This window comes from Ruditapes philippinarum, unplaced genomic scaffold, assembly GCF_026571515.1.
Source record: "Ruditapes philippinarum isolate M1 unplaced genomic scaffold, ASM2657151v2 ctg1056_1_1_1_1, whole genome shotgun sequence".
NCBI lineage: Eukaryota > Metazoa > Mollusca > Bivalvia > Venerida > Veneridae > Ruditapes > Ruditapes philippinarum.
Genome location: NW_026859513.1, coordinates 81,840 through 104,576, shown reverse-complemented (window position 1 = coordinate 104,576; position 22,737 = coordinate 81,840). Strand labels below are relative to the sequence as shown.

At 31.0% G+C, this 22,737-nt stretch overlaps 2 protein-coding genes across 2 annotated transcripts; both read left to right on the top strand.

Moving 5' to 3' along the window:
- The first annotated feature begins 6,825 nt into the window (after positions 1 to 6,825).
- Positions 6,826 to 10,049, top strand: LOC132756772 (uncharacterized). Its single transcript, XM_060747910.1, has 4 exons — positions 6,826 to 7,031; positions 8,261 to 8,394; positions 8,626 to 8,758; positions 9,664 to 10,049. Exons 1-4 carry the CDS (start codon positions 6,925 to 6,927, stop codon positions 9,842 to 9,844), a joined length of 555 nt encoding a protein of 184 aa, XP_060603893.1. The 5' UTR covers positions 6,826 to 6,924; the 3' UTR covers positions 9,845 to 10,049.
- A 7,921-nt stretch (positions 10,050 to 17,970) lies between these two features.
- LOC132756771 (tyramine receptor 1-like) lies at positions 17,971 to 21,263 on the top strand. The gene has a single exon (XM_060747909.1). It carries the CDS (start codon positions 19,864 to 19,866, stop codon positions 21,160 to 21,162), a length of 1,299 nt encoding a protein of 432 aa, XP_060603892.1. The 5' UTR covers positions 17,971 to 19,863; the 3' UTR covers positions 21,163 to 21,263.
- The last annotated feature ends 1,474 nt before the right edge of the window (positions 21,264 to 22,737 follow it).

Here is a 22,737-nt window from a genome sequence, read left to right as displayed (position 1 = left end):
AATCTGATCCTTCTGTTTCCAGAATATTCTAAGCATGGTTTTTGACAAAAATAACGATGATATCCTATGTCTGTCCACCATATCTGTAACGTGTCACTGATTATAATTGTTAAATAATCCTTTGTTGCATGTTTAAATCGTCTTCATGTTCCAGTTTCACACATAATTATTTACATTGCAATTACTTCCGTTGAAAACGGATGTTCACTTTTTGACTATTCAACAATATATTTTAAAAGATATTTTATACGCGAAAAGCACACCAGGATGCGAACAACTAAATTTTATGAATGTCATAGTTACTCCTGAGAAGAAATTGATGTCCTGTCGGGGTTTAACGTCCAAAATAAGAATGAATCGAGAGAAAAAATGGCGGCCATTTTATTTCATTTTATTTAGAAAATAGACCACGTGACCAGATTTTATACTGTTAAAAAATACTTTTACCTATGTAACAGTACAAAATTCTTAGTCACGTGGTACACTTGCATTAACAGTAAAAATAACTCCCAGAGGCCTATGGGAAATTAGCATTTCGAAAAAAGTGAGGGGTAATAATTCACTATACAAATGAACATCACATTTACAATAGCTTAGCACCGAGTCTTGATATAACTTTGAATGATATTTAACTTTATATTTTTGACTGGCAATTATAATAAAAAGCACTACAGATGCAACTGTACATTTTGGAATCTTTCAGAACATGTTTTTTTTCATAAATACAAACTTCATTATGTCACATGTATGTGTTAATGCAGATATTTATTCCAGTATCAAATATTTTCATCTTAAAGTCTCAAACTAAAAGCCACAAAAGTGATCTTGTTTTATTTTTATTTTTTTATTTTGTTGTCCTGTTTCAGCTTTTATAACATTACTACTTTGCCCTAAATATTAATTGTTTGCTTCTTTTGTGATTTAGCAATTCACATAGTTATTGTGATAAAGTATTAAGAAAGTGAGTCAAAATATCATTTTTTTGGCATTTTTACATTTTGCAACATTTTCTCATCAAATTGTTAAATTAAATTGAATGATTATGTTATTTTCTTCTAAAGAAATGTTGAAAATTTCAACATATTTGTCGCCTGAAAGTGATAAGGTCGCCTAAGGCATCTGTTGATCCGAGAAAGTCATCTTTCCATTCCATTTAAAACATGCAGTTGAAGTATTAAAAAGAATCAGAAATTAAAATAAGACTTGTTTTTAAAATCCTTTGTTAATCAAAAATATTTTGTTAACAAACTTTGCCACAGGGCACACTTAAGCTCGGAAAAAACAAAACAATTCCCTCTGTAGAAAAGACAAACATGTACGTTATTATGTTGTCATGATAGACTCAGAGCATATTATTGCAATTGTTTTATCTCCTGGAGAAAACAAATAAATGTGAATAACCAGTATGATTAAAGCAGACTTACAACTTACGACCGGACGACTCGAATGTGCGAACACATTTTGGTCCTAAATGGTTATTTTGGTAGATCTTTCGCCAGCAGGCTAAACGTTGATATGTAGCTTGGGTTTACTTTGAATACAATACTGGTCATTGAGAGTTTTAGTTTTTTTCAATATGAAGAGTTTAAAAGTGATAAAACAACAGTATAAAGACTGATCATACTTCATTATATGGCCTCGTTGTCTCCGTAGGCCAGTTATATAGATGCCAGGGTATTTGCAATTGAGCAATTGAGCTTATAATTTTGTCACAGGTGATTATGATAGAATAGACATGAGATAAAAATGAGTATCATAATTATATGGATTATTTGCTTCACTTTATTTACAAGCATATGTATACAAGTCATTTCTTCTTGTATATACAACTTAAAGACTGAATGTTATCTATGCATACATAGCGTTAACCATATACATATCGCAAGCAAACACATCGCTATGAAGCAATACATTTTGTTAGGAAATACAAGAAACAGTTGTTATTGTCCATTACAAATTCATCACATACTCTAAAATCAAATTAAAAACATCTGATTTGGTAGTTTTAGAGAGAAAGGGACGTTGTAATACGATTAGTTTTCTGAGGAGTAAAATTGATTAAACGCCAAGTTCAATGTCCTTGAAACAATTTGAGAAGTTCTCTTACAATATTGTCTTGTGAGATATTTTGAATGCCTTTTGTTGTTTTATGAAACTATCTAATTTGGCCCATTCAGTAACTGATTCAAACTATGGCTTTACTTTGAAAAGAAAATTCAGTCCATAAAACTCCTTGCATCTTAGCAAAACAACTGTGCTAAATAATAAAGCCATTTACGTTTTATTAGTTTGATGATATATTTACGAAACGAATTAGAAGAAGCAGTGTGGCCGAGAAGTTACCTAGTAATCTAAGGATTGCTGACCGCGTGTGTTTAAAACCCGTCAGAGGCAAGCCGCTGTTTTTGTGAGCAAGGAACTTTTCACTCATTGCTTAATACTTGCTGGTTCCAGGAACGGATTCGAGAGTGTAACAATAAGTTTATAGCTTCCACAACAATCAAACTAAATTAATAAGTATAAACTAATGAGTTACATTAACGGCAGTACAGTAGTGAAATGGAAATAACTCTAATTCGATTAAAAAAGACAAAAAACTGAAATCTGTCATTACCAATGTAAGACCGACGAGCATTTAAATTCAAAACTTAAAATTGATTAAGTATCTTTATGATTTGATATCTTATTACATCAACACGAAATTTCTACTGACGGTAAAATATTTTACAGTCTTAACTCTCCCACTTGTTTAGAAGCAATTGTGTCACACATATTTCTCATGATTTTCTAAATTTGTTGAAATGGCAAAACGGTTGCAATGTAAAAAAATTACATGCCTTCTAAATTAACACCTGCTAAGGTATATGTTGAAACGCCAGTTAATTTTGATTCAAAAGACATACATTGTAAAGACAATTGTTTCAATAATTTTGTTATAATTGTGCTGTTTACAATGGTTATCTTATCCCGTGTCATACTTTATTTCTTTCACAATTACTGCTGTTATTTGAGCATTAGTTCAAACGATCTTATGCTTAATTCCATGGATGAAATGTGCAGTTTAATGGCTTATTCCAGTAGCCTATGGGCATCGGAGGATTACAAACTCATTTATGTAGAAATGTCATTGTAACGTTTGTTTTATCAGAGCACTTAGATTTATTTCTTTGACTTTAAAGCATCTTACATCAGTTGTTATACCTTATAGACTTATACAATGCTCATCTTTGACCAAAAGTTAAATAATACAAGAGTTCAGTTGAAATTAAGATAACTTCACAATGTTTCTAAAATGATTTTTAAATTTTATAATAAACGTCACCCGAGTAATCAATAACCCACATATCGAGTATCTATACTACTGAACATTTTCAATAAATAAACAGAGTGGGACAGCCGTTTTATATGTGGGGAGTTAATAGAAAATCTTATTCATATATATATAAAAGGTTTGTCTGTGGTGAACGTCATTACTTTTTTGACCGAGTTAAATGTAAGTCCATGAGACAAATGATTGATTTCTTTTATCACAGCTGGGTATATAAAGGAGATACTTTGATAATGACGGATCCATTGACTTTACAAAGTTTTGTTTTATCAAAAATGTGAAATATAAAGAAATACGTAATTGTAATATTAATATACAGAAAACAAAGGTCTTGCAACATAGACAGTTTTATTCCGTCTTCACTATTAAACATCGACAATAAAACAGTCGTATTTTATTATTTTGTCTAAATACAAAATCATTTCAATAAAAGGAAAACTTTATGCATGTTTGTCTTCTTTCAAACTTTATTTACAGAGAATTGAAATCGCCTTGTTATGCCTCCGAAATATGTTCAAGATCAACACTATCCATATAATCATGTAACAATACAGATTGATGGCATTTGAGCTTTAAAGTTAATCAAAACATAAAACATGTTAACGATCAATATTTTGAAAATTATCATATTAAGAAATTCATAAATTACTAGGATACCAGTTACATGTAGTGTTGGCATTTCATTCTTAGCAGCCACCATAAGAAAACCGGCTTTCGGTTCACACGGTTATATACGGTGCTCTGATTTATTTCGGGAACCATGTAATATATAATAAATAATATATAATAAGAGAAAATGTGTCTGAATGCATTTTATTTTTTTACTTATAAAACAGTATTTTCTTTATTGACTGTTAAGTATTCATACTTAAGCTTATCCAAATGAAAATATTTTTATAAAGTTTTGTGTTAATATCAATACATGATTTGATTTATAGTTTCTTCAAAACATTCATGTCAATCAGTCAATACAATAAGAATTGATTTAAAAAAGCTGTAATGTTCACATTTTCTTTGATGACTTATATACCCCTTTTATTCAATCTAATCATTTTATATCAATCATAAAAAGTTTTAAAGTGCCATGCAAACCGGAGTTATTATGCTTATGATACAAAATAAAGAATGAAATATTTATGTGGCATGCAAAAAGAAAAAGAAAAAAAAGAAACAAAAGTGACGCTCTCGTGTGACAAACGTGACCTTTATTTGAACTTCTGTTGTACCATCTTGTTTTTCACCATTCCCTTGAGCGTGTATTGTATTTCTGTTTTTTTTTATGAAATTATCATTCCCGCATAATGATGAGCAATTTAATATACATCTCTCATAAATGACCTGAATTGTTTTGGACTATAACTGAAGATGAACGTGTTTTATATAAAACTGAGAATTATCACTGGTGATATAAATTATACACACGTAGGATGTAAATTATACGAGGGTTGTCCAAAAAATTCGTGCACTGCAGTTATTGTCGTGAGAGTTTTTAATAAAACCATATGAATTATATATCAATTGAAGGGGAAATCTGTCTCAAATAAGAAAACAAAAGAAAAAGCCGGCTAACCGGCGTGTCGTGTAAAAGAATGGTCATTAAGTTACCTTAGTAACGTAATACCGGCGCACGACAAAAATTGGGTTAGTTCATTACTGTAATTGTATTAATTATTTGTTGCTTGTAAAGTGGCATTTGCTTTTTATGTTATAATTTGTTTTACTGTCTAAAGAGGAATGATTGATGCAAAGTATTTTGTAGTTTTTATTGTTCTTATGCAACGGACATGTAACATATCCCACCAGTGAACGAATATATTGGACAACCCTCGTCACATAGTCCGGCATTACGGACAGACGTCTGCCTGACCGGTTGTCATCGTCTACCGACTCTCGCCCTTCTACAGAGCCTTTGTGCCATTAAAAAACAGTCTTCGTAATACGGATCTTGTCCCCGCTTGCCCTTTTAAGTTCTTTGTAGGTATCTGTGTGTGTTTTACCAATATTTGCACAAACTTTAATGATCGTCCGTATTTCCAGACGTTTAGCGACTGACATTTTCACGTAATTACAATATTGACGACCTCACACAAATGTTTGTTTACGACCGTTACAATAGGGCAAATGACGTCAAATTTTCTAGTGACGGTAGGAATACGTACACATATTTTTCCCTGAATTTTAACGTTTATATGTAGTGTTTAAAGAATACCGTGATGCATCAAAGTAATGAACTAACCCAATTTTTTGTCGTGCGCCGGTATTACGTTACCAAGGTAACTGTATGACGATTCGTTTTCACGACATGCCGGTTACACGTTTTTTTCTGTTGTTTTCTCAATTGAGACAGATCTCCCCTTCAAGTGATATATAATTCATGTTTTTCTATCAATAACTCTCACGACAATAACTGCAGTGCACGAATTTTTTGGACAGCCCTCGTACATATATAGGATGAATAGTATTTGAATAAAAGTATAAATTCCATTTAATACAATACAATACAAAAACCTCTAAGCATAAATATATGTTGATAGTCAATACAAAATTAATATACATCTAAAATACAACAACCTCTTACCCCCTACCCTTTCAAAAAGTAAGTCCAAATGTCATAATAAACAATTTTGTATCCGTTGCTATGACTTAATTATTTTTTGTCAGTAAAATTTATTGATCAATAAGATGCCCTTCGAATCATCTGTTGGTAGGTTTATTAAGTGCGTGTACAATTTTTATTTTATTAAAAGCCATCCTCTCTCTCTCTCTCTCTCTCTCTCTCTCCCCCCCTCTCTCTCTCTCTCCAACTCTCCCCTCTCTCACTCTATTAAATATATGATAGTGGTTAAACAAATGTTGTTTGACCTTTTGAATCATTATCATCATTGAAACCTTTTCAGCATTTTTACTGACCATGTGATTCAAGCGAAGCCTTTTGTTTAAAAGGGCAACATCATTTTATTTCTTACTTTATAATTTATTAGACAGAACTGTTAGGAGTAAACGGACACATATTGCTTAGGGAGGAAAAATATTGTAGAAAGATGAGACTGAAATATCCTTTTGTGTTCGTCATATATGGTAAGTGAACCGTTTTTAATACATATTTATATACTGTGAAATTTAGTCCGATTCGAAACCATTTATCACATTGTTATTTTTCAACAAACTAACATTTTTTTTGCATGTCTAATTGGTAAATGTCACAGTAAAACCAATTTAACATGTATCTTAAATTTTCAATGAAAAACATTTAAGTGTTAAATTAATCTTTATATTTCTCTTATAATATTCATTTAAGAAGAATTTCAAATTTGCATATTTTTCAATTTGCTTTTGCATTTTCAGACAAAATTATATCTATTCAGATTATTGTTATGATTTGTAATGTCTTTATAACCTCTGATACTGTTACTTTGAACACTGTTTTAATTCATAATTCATTAACCAATTTATTTAATCTTTAAGTTAATAGTATTTTTTTTGCCTTTTCAGTTATAAATGTGACAGTACCCTTTGTTTTCTGCCAGGACAATATAGCAAACTGTCATAAATACCGGGATATTTACGAGATATTTTCAAGCTGTGCGCTTTCGTCCATGTTCGGTGGCACTAACAGATATACATTCCAACAATTGTCACACATCAACCAAAAGGATATTCTGAATAAACAAGATTTATTACAAGTAGTAAACTATTGGTGCAGGTAACATTCAGCAATTTACTTTAAGTTAGGGCCAAAATTGCATTGATTTCGTGCTATGTATCCGAGCATTTTAAAGTTACGTGCTGTAAAATATACGCAGTATTTGACCGCGTTTTTACTGCCTTCTTAACTCCTTCATGTTATTCTATTTTGATACATATTCTTTATTTAATGCTTTTATTTCTATATTTTCCTTAAACGACACTAACTAAGAGTTGTTTCTTTAAATTTTGAACTTAATTCTACATTGCATTGGTGATCCTTAAAAAATGTTATTTGTTCCTGTTTTAATTTCTATCAGCGTATGAGTTTTAATTTCATTCTATCAGTATAAGAATTGTTTAATACCCAAGGCGGCTTAAGAAACATAAAAAATACATGGAATTGATGTCGGGATGGAGAAGGTTTATCCGGTGAGCGAGAAAGTGTATCTTGGCGAGCTTTAGCGAGCCAAGATTCACTTTCGCAGCGAACCGAATAAACCTTCTCCATCCCGACTGCAACCATGTATTTGATTTATCCTGCTTTTTATCATGTTTTTAGAATATTGAAATGGTGTCCCCGATAGAATAGCAACTATACGCAGTTTTGTTTTGCTGCTAAACATGTGACGTCATCATGTGACGTAATGACTGGAGATAGATAAGTTTATCCGGCAGGGCTTTATAGACAGTAGCAAAATAAAATATTTTCTAAAGCAAATAGCGGGCGTAATAATAATTTAAAAAATAAACTTTGCCGCATGCTCCATTGTAATAGTGGTTTAACAGAAAATGTATCGATATGATACTTTTATCATGTCTTCGTTAGTGTAGCCTGATTGAATAGGAATATAATGGTATCTACGTTTGTATCATCATATTGATAAGTTATAGAAAGAACATCGAAACAAGAGGCTACATGTATCTGCTTTTTAGAAGAGGTAGTAGCCGCGAGTATAAATCAGATTGCAAAGTGGTTTGATGTTCTTTCTTTTTTATATCATAGGCAAAACTGAACGCACTTTCCTTGTCATCACAAAACGTAAACCCCACAAAAATGTAGCCATTCAACGAGCATGATCTATTTTGTTATCCCCGACGGACAGTGCGATCACTGGAGTGTGGGTTTCTAATATCAGCAGTCCAGTTATGGGTATACGATTGTATTCGAACATATTTTCAATTAAAAGGTTTCCAAACTATGATACAATTAATAATACACAATCAAGTATATACTTTGAATTACAGTGTTCTCGATTCAGCATCAACGTGCACAGATGGAAAAGCTTTACATTGTAGCAACCGAGATCAAATTCACTCTTTAGTTAAAACTACAGGAGGTTTATGCGAAAATGGAAGAATCAAAGAAGAGTCTGAATCTCGTAAGGGTTTTTCAAAATATTTTTGTAAATCTGTAAGCTATCCGATTTAATATCTTAATATTTTAAAATAAAAAAAAATTAAGTATTTTTCTTAGCTTTAGGTATATCACTTTTAAAGCCAACATATTAATCTGATATACCAAAACGCTTTCTTGTTCCTCAGTCATACAAATATTTTCACTGAAATGTAAAAAAAAAGTTTGGTAAATATAGCATACTAATATGTTTAAGTTATCCCTGAAACGTTCACCTATGATACAAAGTGTGAAGATTATGCATTAGACATTATTGAGACGTGCGAGAACAACGTGCCTGAAATTGATTATGATGTCGGTATTGAAGATGGTGTAGAGGAAATGATGAGGTAAAATATCATGTTACATGTGTAATGCTGTTATTGTACTTCACGTAAGCATTTTTACCTTTTTACTATATAATTGCCTAATGTGACGTCACATGGTGTTATTTCGATCTTTCATCGTGGAAATAAATATCACCCGGTCAATATTATTTGCAATATTCCCTAGGGGCGAATAACCTATATAGACTCGTATTAGTTTTCTCCCCTGGCCGCTCTGCTCACATAAACTTATTACAATATAAAAATGTTTTACTGTATTCAAAAGTTGGTTATCATTTCAGTTCTCAGGTTGCTAATATGCAATATAACCCCGAAAGACATGTGTTATTTTTATAATATAGTTGATGACCACATTTTCCAAATGTTATAATTAATTTTCTAGTGTTGTGCAATTATTATTTGCTACTTGCGGATAATGATATTTTTAATTTATATACGAATATTAAACTAAATTCTGCGAGGGCCTGGCCCGTTGGTTGAGGTGTCAGGTTTGCTGACCTTGTGACGGACAAACCGCTGTTGCTTTGAAGCTTTACATTTATTGCCGTTACAGTTGTCTTACAGAAACGTATTTGAGATTGTCTATAAATTAAAGCTTCCTACCTAATCAAGTTAAAATTAAGTCTTTGTTCACTAAGCTAGCATGTTAGGTAAATTTATGAAAATACTATAAACTGCTGTGTTATTTGAAGAACGATGACAATACTTTCTATGTGCTTTCTTTAAAATGACATCGTTTTTGTGATAGTATTGAACATATTGCCAAAATACGTTTCTCCTATCGTAAAAATGACTAGAGGTGGAAACATAAATGTTGATATCTATTATGTTAATATCAAAATGCAACTTGTGATCTGATAATCAAATTATGATGCAATTTAATCTAAGTTTATCTTATTGTTTTTCAGAAATGTTGCACAAGTTCTTAGGTGTAATGCAAAAGTTCTTAAGGAATCACCTGACCAATGTGTATCGTCACGTGACAGCTTGTTGATGTACACGTTTAGGACATTGTCATACTCTGTACCTCATGCCCTTGGCGTTGAACTGAATGTTTCAACTGTTGTTATGGATATCATAGCTTTATAGACCTAGCCTTTTTGTGATCACTTTCACAATGTGTTTTCAAATATCTTTTTATGTATATGTATCTTATTTCCTATCAAAAATATTTTTTATAATGCATCTAGTTTTATTGGCGTTGATAATTTACCTGATACATGTATGCACAGACAGTCCATACGTATTTATGGAAAATCGTAACAACATCGAATTATTTGATTAATGTATTCATCATGAACAGCTTAGAATTAAGTCAAAAATTAAATTTTCATTTTTGATTTTTTGTTTCGTTTCAGAATCGTTTTAAAATTTAGATAAAAAAAAATATTGTTTAGTCATTTATAAAAAAATATAACTGTCTTGTGTATAAAATTGCTTAATTTCTAACTTCTGTTCAGTCAGTTCTTGACAAGTTAGTTTCCATAAAATCAATAATTGTTGTATTGAACTTTTGTCAGATGATGTCAAAAGTTCTTGCTAACGTTGCGACTTTCAAAAAAACGGCAAGACACTCCATTAAGTTTTGTTTTAAAATAAACTTTGATATCTGATTTACAATGATTATTATAATTTGAACACAAAAACGGACAATTGTAGCTTAAGGAAAAACAATGACTTTTGTGTTTTTATGCAGACATACGTTTTATTAAGATATTTACCATATGCCAACATTCAAAATATAAACTATGATTACTTTTGTTTATATTGAATAAAGTCCAATGATTTCTGATTCTTGCAGTTTAATTCTTACACTTTACATTCATTCCTGGAGTTTGTCAGAACATCAAAAAGTAGCTTAAATATTTTATTTAAATAAAACATCTTCTACTCGATTTTAAAAAGTTTACTTGTTTAGTTTTGATTAGTTGAAAAATAAAGTAACAGATGCTGGCTTATTGTACGATCGTATCAAAAATATTTTTTATAATGCATCTAGTTTTATTGGCGTTGATAATTTACCTGATACATGTATGCATAGAAAGTCCATACGTATTTATGGAAAAATCGTAACAACATCAAATTATTTTATTAATGTATTCATCATGAACAGCTTAGAATTAAGTCAAAAATTAAATTTTCATTTTTGATTTTTTGTTTCGTTTCAGAATCGTTTAAAAATTTAGATAAAAAAAATATTGTTTAGTCATTTATAAAAAAATATAACTGTCTTGTTTATAAAATTGCTTAATTTCTAACTTCTGTTCAGTCAGTTCTTGACAAGTCAGTTTCCATAAAATCAATAATTATTGTATTGAACTTTTGTCAGATGATGTCAAAAGTTCTTGCTAACGTTGCGACTTTCATAAAACTGCAAGGCACTCCATTAAGTTTTGTTTTAAAGTAAACTTTGATATATGATTTACAATGATTATTATAATTTAAACACAAAAACGGACAATTGTAGCTTAAGGAGAAACAATGACTTTTGTGTTTGTACACAGACACACGTTTTATTAAGATATTTACCATATGCCAACATTCAAAATATAAACTATGAAGACTTTTGTTTATATTGAATAAAGTCCAATGATTTCTGATTCTTGCAGTTTAATTCTTACACTTTACATTCATTCCTGGAGTTTGTCAGAACATCAAAAAGTAGCTTAAATATTTTATTTAAATAAAACATCTTCTACTCGATTTTAAAAAGTTTACTTGTTTAGTTTTGATTAGTTGAAAAATAAAGTAATAGATGCTGGCTTAGTGTATGATCGGTTAAGCATTATAATTTATAATGTTAGAAAACAAAAATGTTACTTAACATAAGAAATATGGCATTTTCGAAGTTATAGTTTACTTGTATATCAGTTGATCATTACAACCTGACTTAAGTTCAGAGCTAATTATGTTTTACATTTAGATCTGATGACCACTTTTGACCACTATATTTGTTTCGCTTCATCGTGATTCGGATTTATCAAGAAAGCTATTTTAGTCATGCAGTCAAACAGTTCTTTACACATAGGCTTTAGACGAAGTATCAAAAAACGTTGTCCGTGGAAGTAAAACAAATTGTTTATTTTAATGTTAAAAAATGTTTGAAGTAATTTGAAACAATACACGGAAAAGACACACTTTTAATGGGCAAGTTTTTTTTGCCAGTTTATCTGTCGGCTTTATGGAAAACGCCATGTTTGTTCTCGAAATCGTAAAATTAACTTTTCAGTACTGGTTTTCCATCATTTTATCTGTTATCCATGAATTAATATTTTTTTTATAAAAGAAAGATGCATTTAAGTTTGATTGTATATAGTTATGAATAATTTAATAACGGACCTATATGTGTGTGATTTGTAGAGTTTAGGAATTTTGAAAACACATAAATTCAACATGCTAATTAAATAGCACATGCGTTTAGTTTGAAAGACAAATAACAAAAGGTATTTTTCCTGAAAACGTCATCAAACATAACATTCTAAAGTTGTAATTAAATCTATAAAAGCAACACATCTGATTTGATAATTCTAGAGACGAGATCAATATAATTATTGTTTCCGAGGAGAAAATTGATTAAATGTCAATGGCATTGAAATAAGATTCAGGATACTGCTACCAATTTTCTGTGTGATGACTTTTGGCGGACCTATGTAAAGTTTTATTAATGGACAGAAATTAAATTAATGTCGTAATTTCAAGACAATATTAAATATAGAATCATAGTATGCACATTTTCTTAATTAATTAACATTAAAGTTAATATAATTATAAGTAAAGCACATAAACGATTTAAAAAAAATACAAGCGGTCACATAATTAAAAAACAGACGTTTAGGAATCTACACTCTGTCTGGTTATTAATAAGTTTAATTTCCTGGACCTATTAGAAAAAAGCACAAAAGGAAATAAAAGGAAAAGGAAGCATACAAAACGCCGGATGAAAGACGATAGTTAATGTTTTGGGCATAAATACGGTTTGATTTAATTTAGTCCTTCCATGAACAATTACGTACGTGATCTTAATTCGTACTGTTTGCTTTAACGGATAGGGTTTGTGAACGTTTGAGATATTTGATTTAATAAAATAAAATACATAAACGATTTAAACAAAAAAAAATATAAGCGGTCACACATTTAAAAAACAGACGTTAAGGAATCTACACTCTGTCTGGTTATGATTGACTTCGGTTACAAAACCATTGTTGGTTATGATTCATATACCATGAAGACATTATTAATTTTAAAATCATAAAGACAGACTTACAAATATTGTGTTGTATCTAACTCATAGAATATATCATGCTATTTTTCAATTCGTTTCTTTCCTAATTTCGTTCACAACAACAGCTGCTATTTATCATAAGCTGAAACGATCAGAGAATGGTTAAATTCCATGGATAAAATTCGCGTTTAAATGGCTTATTCAAATAGCTTACTGACATTAGAGAATGAATAAGATTACCAACTCATTTATGTGGAAACGTCATTTTAACGTTCATTTTATAAGAACATTAGATAAGATTCGACTAAAAGCATCTTACATCATTTGTCATTTACTTTAGACTTAAATTAAACGCTTACAGGAAATATTAAAAGGCAAGCGTCATAAATGTTTTTGTGACGAGTTTAACGAACGTCCATATGATCAATGTACGACAAATGGTCGATTTCTTTTATGTTTATAATTGTATAGTAAGAACTAGATATATAAAGGGGATTTTGAAAACCATTTTCTTTTTATAATGACGTCATCTTTTTACGCAACATAAATTTAATTGACATTAAGATATGTTTTATATTATAAAAGAGAAATATAAAGACATGCGTTATGTTTTTTTTTGCAAAAGATACATTGTGACAGTTCAAGAGGCGAAGATATTTATTTTATTTTATACTTTTCTAAACACTAAAGAAAAAACAAATCCGGTATTTCAAATAAACATTAGATAATGTATGAATACATGTTTTTGTTTTCAGACTTTTCTGAAAGCAAAAAATCGCCTTGTTTTATCGTATTTATAGTCTCCGGTATATGCCATCGTGTAACAATTTAATAGTTTATTTTTGAAGACAGATTTTCTACTGTTTAGAACGGCACTAAAACCTCATTTTACACCACTGTGCCAGATGAGTCACATGCTTTTAAATGATATCCAGATGTTTTAATGAACAAGTTATTCCGTTGTTATGAATGTAAAGACGGAAATTGATACAGTACACTAACACAACAGTACTTAATAAACGAGTAGGTTTTCGTATTTCTATTTTGTAATGTGATATTCAAGAAAAAGGAAAAATATGAGACTTTCTTCACAGACGAATAAATCAGGGTCTCGGGTAAATGTTTAGCGTCAATTTCATTACCACTGAAAACTATTACAGTAACGAAGCGAAAATGGGATGTTTTAAAGTATGAAAACTAGTTTAGAAACAAACACTACATTGTTTTCTCAAGAAAATGAAAACCCGGTATTTCATAAGTCTCGGGTGAATATTTGCATATCAGCAAATATCTCAATGAAAAGGGGCAGGGGGTAATCCTCTTTCAAGTTATTTTGCAAAAAAAAAATGGTTGGCTACCCCTATATAACACGATCATATTTATGTGGCAGGCATATAACCTCCGTGCACCTGCGGGTACCTGAATACATCATTAACTTTATTTATTTTACTTACTATATAAAATATCCCCAAAGATTTGGTTACGGAGAAAAAACAGTATAATTAAATGATATGAAAATTAAAACGAAAACATCAAAAATCATGCATGCATCCGGACTGCCTTTGATTATTGTCGTAATGTTCCGATGTTAATAGATGTTAGTTTTGTTGCGTTCTAAATCAAACATGTCTGCTTTAAAATAAAATACCACGATGTCAACGTTGATTCAATTCAGACATTTAATTATACATTTGAGAGCAAAACTAGAAGAACTGAATGCGTGTCTGTCTCCGATAAAATTTCTACGCCTGCAATCCTGTCTTTACTGATTTTAATTGAAAGACTTGTTTTTATTTTTATTTTATTTTTGGTTTTGCTTTGTTCTAGATCTTTTTCCGGCCAAAGGCCTGTCAGTTTTTTAAGTTAGACTTCCTGTAAAATTTACAGGGAAGAACTGAATATAAGAAGAATTTTCATTTACAAAATGAAAGCTGGGAATTTCATAGGCCATTCTAATAGCAAACGTAAAGGATAGTTCTTGTCATTCTAAGATAGTTCTAATCTAAAATCTAAAGTATAGTTCTTTCCATTATGATATTAAATATAAATGATAGTTCTGAAATAAAAATGTACAGGATAGTTCTTTAACTTTTTTAGTAAATTTGCTTGGATAATAAAGTTCTGTTTAACAATACCTCTTGCATTCAGATCTCATTATATATTGTCGTGAACATTTTATTGTACGTGAGAACTTACTGAGTTTATTTACACAAGATCTGACATTAAAATTTTGTCCAAAATAACGAGAAAAAATAAATCAGAATTTATCACATGATGATCAATAAGTGTCTAAAATATTTTTAATTAATTTATTTACTTTCGCCATCGGAAAATACTATATGGGCGAGCAGTTTAAAATATGTTTACATAGTTAACATATTAAAATATGATAAACAAGATCAACAAGAAAAGGCGGCGTCCAATGAACGCAACCCCCATATGACCCAGCAACAAGAACCAATGGCAAGGAGCCCAGGCGGACCCCAAACAAAAACAGGACAGGGCAAAGACAGAGCAAAAGGGTAAGATTAAAGAAAATTTGGGTATAAAAAAATATTAAAGTGGAAATAAATATAAATCATTAGTCTATGAAGGCTGGACATGGAGGGGGACACCGACACTGAACGCCGAACAATCCCTTGAGGATGAAAATATAACAACATTGATTGTATGTACGGGGTTTTATAGGGTCACATGTAAAGTTTTATAGGGTCACTGTAGTGTTTTCTTATACATGTAATTACACGAACAAATATGAAAATGGTTTGAAAAGGACTGATAACATTTAAAAATAATGCTTCCCGTTTTAAATATATTATTCTAAATTTAAAATGGCTAACTTTAGGCATGTTAAAGGCTATTAAGCTTTATCTAATTAAATATTTTTATAAAATTTATATATGGTCAAAAACCTATATCTAGAGTTCCAAACTGGACCGCCGATCTACTGCGTATAATGCCGAGTATTTGAATAAAGGGATGTCGAAAAACTGGGGTCGGACTATACTTTTATTAACAACTGTATCAATTTATAGAAAATTATGATGCAAATTTATTATTAATAGTAAAATAACTTGGCAAAGTTAATTATTTATACTATTGCATTGCTGGAACGAATGATTAGCTTTGATAAATCATTTTATTCATGAAATATGTTGTTAAACTGTGATGAAAAACACAAACATTTGAGGGAAATTGTTTTAACACATAATCCAAATATCTTAGTATCACAAAGCGCTGTATGTCAATTTATTATTCAAAGGTAAAGAAAACAATCATTATTATATTAGGCAATCACAAGAATTATCTTCCCGTATTATAAGACTCCAAGTAGAAACTGGAAGCTGGATAGTACTAAACTTCACCAGCGAAAGTGTGCACCTTTTAGCTGTACTACTTTTTGGTAGATTGGTGATGAATTTCATTCTCTAAAAGGGTTTAAAGAATTTTATGCACTAAGAAAATAGCATTAAGGTCATCAATATATTGGAAAACCTAATATTATAAATAGTTTTTAAATATGTAATGAATATAGATACAAAACATTATGATAAATACAAGCACTTGAATGCATATTTGTTAAGAGAATTATTACAAAATTTAATAATAAATAACGAAGCAATATGATGTATGTCTTAGAAATAATACTGCAATGTGTGCCTTGTTATAAAGATCTGTCGTATATTAGTTGATCTCATTTGAGTTTATGACGGATCTCTATAAAAAAGCATGTATTGGTTACATTATTGTTATTTAATATAAACATATGGATCCCTTGTATAAAACAGAATGCGCGATATGTATATGCGTATTAATATATGTCTCTTTAGTTTATTTCATGAATATATTAAAGCTTGTATTGTCATGTTATTCATGAACTGAGTATTAAATAAACTTGTAAAAATCTTGTAAACAAAAGAAAAATATTTAAAAGAGATATTCGGAGGGTGACACTATCAATGCTTAGCCACAGACTGTCTGACCGAAAACGAAACAAATAATCAATACTCCTAAAAATCAATAAATTCATCAAGAAGAAGGTAGAGACTAGTTACAGTTGCAGGTCAGCAGTAAATACCATTCCAGAGAACTGAATGAAATGAAACTGAATGAAATAGCCAATAATGGGGACGAGACAGGGAATCACAGAGATATTACAATATTGCCGGGTAAATAATCATCTGCCGATTGGAATCTGGATCTCAACTTTGAATGAATAATTGTGCATCAAAAAGTCTACACCGTCAACATATAATTTCCTCCCGTGTCTGTTATGCATTTTTGTATGATTGAATATCTCTAAAGATACTACTCAAGTGGAAAACTGATAACGATGCACAAGGGATATCACACTATGACATATCGGTTTTTATAGCATTGCAAACTGAGAAAGATATTTAAATTCTGAAAGCTTTTGTGATCTTAGGTTAGCAAGTGATGGACAAAGCTGTTCTTTCCTTTTTTACAATCTAGGCGACACCTTGCATGTACATACACAATAAAACATAATGCTATTACATCATCAAGTTTTCTACATGACTAACGCAGTAATGTATTTTTTTACGTATCGTATGATACCTTATAGTTAATTTCTGTGTGCAGATTTACCCCCTATTTCTGGTACACCAGACAATCTTTTTTGATATTAAAATATCATTACAATAACCAATAGTCTGGAACCGTACCCCTTTAAGATTGGTAAGACTCTCGGTGCCATAAATGCGAGTTTTAATCTATATTTGTATATAACTGTGCAAGGAAGTGTTTCAACGCATATAAACTTGATTTATGCAAGTCTAATAAAATTTTGTACCAATATCTTGATGTCGTAAATTTGTATTCTTAAAGCGCATTACAATGCCAACAACCAATCAGATATCTCCAATAACGCTGAACAGAATGTTCAAACGATAGTGAGGCATGCGGGTTAGAATAAACGATATTGGACATTTCTTATGACAGATTTCTGTCGTCTGTCTGTAGTGGCATTAGTATGTCGTTTACGTTGTCGAAGCATTCATTTGAGATTGGAATTTAAGAAGGCTTGTCAAAACAATATGTTGGATTGAAGAAATGACGCGGCTATTAGTGGATTATAGAATAGCAGCATTTCTGCTTGGAGTTAAATAGCCAGGCATCTACTGTAACGTGGCATGTCTAATTTATAAAAAAAAAACATTTTCGTACAATTTATGTTACAAAAATACGAAAATAACGTTATTTTAGAACTGAAAAGCTATTTCAAGGAAACAATAAATTAAAGTGGACTGTTACTGTTATTTTGGGGGAACTGAATTGGACACTTATTTTTCATTGGACTATCGTTTGGAATTAAAACACATATTGAAGCAATCGAACTTATTGTAAAATAGTTGTATTAAAAATGTTGTTTTTTAAGATTAAAAATAATAATAAAATTATGTGAAAACATCAAACAACGAGAACAAAGGAAAAGTGTTTGTTGAAATAAACTCATTAATCCAGTCAATTGTTTTACAAGGGGCGACTTAAAAACTCAACAAACATAGTTTTTTTCTTACTTAGTGTAAATATTGCCTAGCTTCGTCTATATAACGAAACTAATGAACAAACAAACGGTTTGTCATACATCAAAATATATATACAAAACATTTCGAAAACTAAATTAAATAATACACATTGCAAATATGGATAATATTTGAACTTCAGTGTTCCGTGCAAAAAACTATTTCTAAATAAAATGTTTACAACAAGAACTTAAAGCTGCAAAACGGACTTAAATGAATAGCAGGAAAACTTCAGTTTTGTTTACAAAGAAAATATACATGGATTATATGCAGCAATATTATATGATCGACTCAAACATACATTTACCTTCAGCGGATCAAGGAAACCAAACAATCAATTTATAATGAATGCTAAAGATATCAAAGCTGTGAAATATTCAAACACTGTTTGAAACAATAGATTATTTCTCACAAAATTATTATGAGGCAAGACCTTTGTGAAGAAAACAAATTGAGCACGTTAAATTAATATTGTTTAAACAATTTAAAACTCAAAATATTGTTTTATCAACAAAGGAATTTATCAGTTTACTTTGGTGAGCGTAGAAAATTAAATGGTATCTTCAAGCTTTTTTTGAAAAAAAAAACTCTCTCCAAAAAATGGTTTAACGATGTATTAGTACATTTAAAGCGTGAAATTTCTAGTGTAAAGGTTACAAAAAATCTAAAGAAAGTGGTTGACAATATGTGACCTTCTTTAATTTTTTTACTGTCTCATAAATTCGAGAAAACAGCTCTAGTCTTTGAAAAATAATCCCAAATGCAATTAATGATCTGACTTTCAATTACACGAAAGCAATAAAATACACGGCAATTCGTTTTTCCACAAGGCAACAAAACAAAATTGAACATTAATCTTAACAAAATATTTGTTGAGAAAACTGAACTTTTCATTTCTCTGGTGAAAGAATAACCAAAAACAGAAATCATCAAACGATCTATCTGGGTTAAAGTGAGTATGTGAAGTCTTCCGTAATTAACGTGGCTATTTGCGAAGGAAAAGATAAAAAAGAAAACAGATATTGGACTGTAGATTCGAGGAAGACGTTGTAATAAGATTTTATTCTGCCAGATTTGTTTTAATTTGTGATTTTATCTCCGTCAGATGAGTATAATTGGCGGAATAAAACGGCGTCTTTGATTTCTGAAAATACAAAATACGGTGATCTCTATCCTCAATGGAAATACGTTTAACGATGGAAATGATTTGGATGTTTAAAATGCTGAAAGACAGTTTTAGTGTTTAAATAGCTTATTAGGTCTAGATGGTTGACTTGCCTAGATTTGTTTTGAATCAGAATTAACGTAGAGTTTCTCTGTTATTGACAATAGTTTTCAAGATGGAGAATAATACATCCATTACGGAGATAGACTCAGATGTTCGCCAACCATGGTACATGGTTTTCAGCACTTGTAGTATGATTATCATGGCAGTGATAACCATTGCTGGAAATGTGTTTGTGATCGTTTCCGTTTTCACAAACAAACCATTACGAACTGTGCCAAACTTTTTCATAGTCTCATTAGCTATGGCTGATTTTTTCGTCGCAGTGTTTGTTATGCCATTTCATATTTCCAACAATATTGCAGGATTTTGGATATACGGGGAAATAATGTGCAAAATCTGGCTTACAAGCGATGTTTTTCTTTGTACTGCTTCCATTTTAAATCTGTGCATAATTGCCCTTGATCGTTATTGGGCAATTCACGATCCAATAACATATGCCCAGAAAAGAACAATCAAGCGCGTCCTGATTATGATATGTATCTCATGGACTCTCAGCGGAATGATTTCAATACCACCAGTGTTCGGATGGGGAGATTCTGGTACGTACCGTTTGTATGATGACACTACGAAATCTTGCAAACTTTCTGATGATAAAGGTTATGTATTGTACTCTGCTTGTGGGTCTTTCTATATCCCGCTATTAGTTATGTCATTCGTTTACTTTAAAATCTTCCTTGCAACCAAAAAGCGTTTACGACAGCGGACGGAAGCAGCTAGGACGAAAATGGCACTTTTAAAAACTACGAAAAGTGTGACATCTCGCAGCCAGAGAAGTCATAGCGACAGCACAAACGATGAGGCAAATGAAGCAACCAATTTAAATGAAATATGTGTAAATAATTCAGAAACACTTAACAATGGATCATTTAAATCGTGTCAAACATCTGACAAAAATGGTACGAATGCTACGGACCAAAATGGAAGTGTATCAGATAGTAGTCAGAAAAATATATCCAGAAAACGAAAAGACTCTAAAAAAGCTTTGAAGGACAAAGCGCGAAGTGCACGCTCGCGACAATCCATGCATGCGTTCTTTGAAGAAAAGCAACGAATTTCTTTGTCAAAGGAACGGAAGGCAGCACGAACTCTAGCAATAATAATGATTACATTTGTTCTGTGCTGGATTCCATTTTTCTTGCTATACCTTATATTGCCGTTTTGTAGCAGCTGCAGCCATCCTGGAGAATTCGTAGAAGTTCTTTTTGTATGGCTCGGATACGTTAACTCCATGCTAAACCCGGTCATTTATACAGTATTTAATATGGAATTTAGAAAGGCGTTTAACGATTTCGTATCCAAGTGTTGTGGAAAACAATCAAGAAATCAGTTCATGTCAAGAACATACGTTTAAAAATCGCGGAACTGGTATATTTAAGTAGAACTAAAGAAAAAGTGTTTTTGACGAATTCGTAGAGTGTTCTTGGTTGTAAAGTTAATGTAAAGTTAATTTAAATTTTTTAATTTGAAGAAAATAAATATATTAGAAATTGTGAAGACTTTCAGCATTAATTTAATACAAACCTATATAGTCACTTTTAAAACACCGAATATCACGGGAAAATTATATATTTTTTAGGATCTTCAAATGGGCATAATTATAAAAGTTTTTTTTTTGTAGAATTCATAACCTTATGTTTTACCATTTGTATTTACTTGATACCAAATATATTCACCAACTCCGGAACATCCAGTACATAAAGAAATAACACACATTCAAGCAAAACGATTAGAAATTCAATATACAACAATAAAAACATGCATTTGTGCATCGTCACCTGTAATGAATTCGAATTGGTATGGAAATGTCAGAAAATCAATTCCAATGCCACGAGAAAAATCATGAAATTAATGAGAATTATTCAAATAAAATGATATTTTTATGCTGCAATCAGTCACTAATGTGAATATTTTTTACTGTTATAGTTATACGAATTTCTAAATATCTATTGTTATCTAGTACAATTTAATTTCTAAAGTGAGAAACACGTTTCATTTTATTTACAATAGCTGCCGTTTTATCTGGTAGGAGATCTGATGAGCTAATACATTATCAATAGGATATATGAGTCGCGTCATGACAAAACCAACATAATGGGTTTGCGACCAGCATGGATCTAGACAAGCCTGCGCATCCACGCAGTCTGATCAGGATCCATGCTGTTCGCTTACAACTATATCACAAGTAGGGAAACTGATAGCAAACAGCATGGATCCTGATCAGACTGTGCGGATGCGCAGGCTGGTCTGGATCCATGCTGGTCGCAAACGTATTACGTTGGTTTTGTCGAGACGCGGCTCATATGTAATATTCAAGGTTCGGAAACGAAACTGGCTTCGTAATGAACGGATTAATCCATATAATCTTATCACTGTTACATCGTTGGAAACATTATGTTATGTTGTTCTGTTAGATTAATATGGTCTTCATTCTTCATCATTATTATTATCTTAAACCTACTGAACAAGAAATGACATACTTTTCCTGCTAGAAATTAAAACTCGACAAAGGGAAACGTCAGCACGCCATCGTAATACTAATTATTTTGTCAATAATATTCTCTCTTAAAATCATAAGTTTCCTTCCCTTTTTTATCAAATCAAAGAAGCCTTTAAAAAATTCCTTACGATGACATAAGAATGATAACATAATACTCACCTGAAATGTGCTATATGCTTAATCATAGTTTGGGGATCTTTCTGTTGAAAATGTGCCAGGGTTAAATTGTATACATAAACATGCACAGTGCGTTAACTAGAGTGCAGGTATTAACTATCGCACTCTAGAGCATACCCATAGATTTTACTCATTTTTTCTTGGGACTACTTATTGTGACGACAGAGAAAGGGTTATAGCAATAGAAAAATCATATTCAGATGCTCGTTCATTGTTTACTTTTTCCGGGGTTTTTACATTGTGACAACAGTG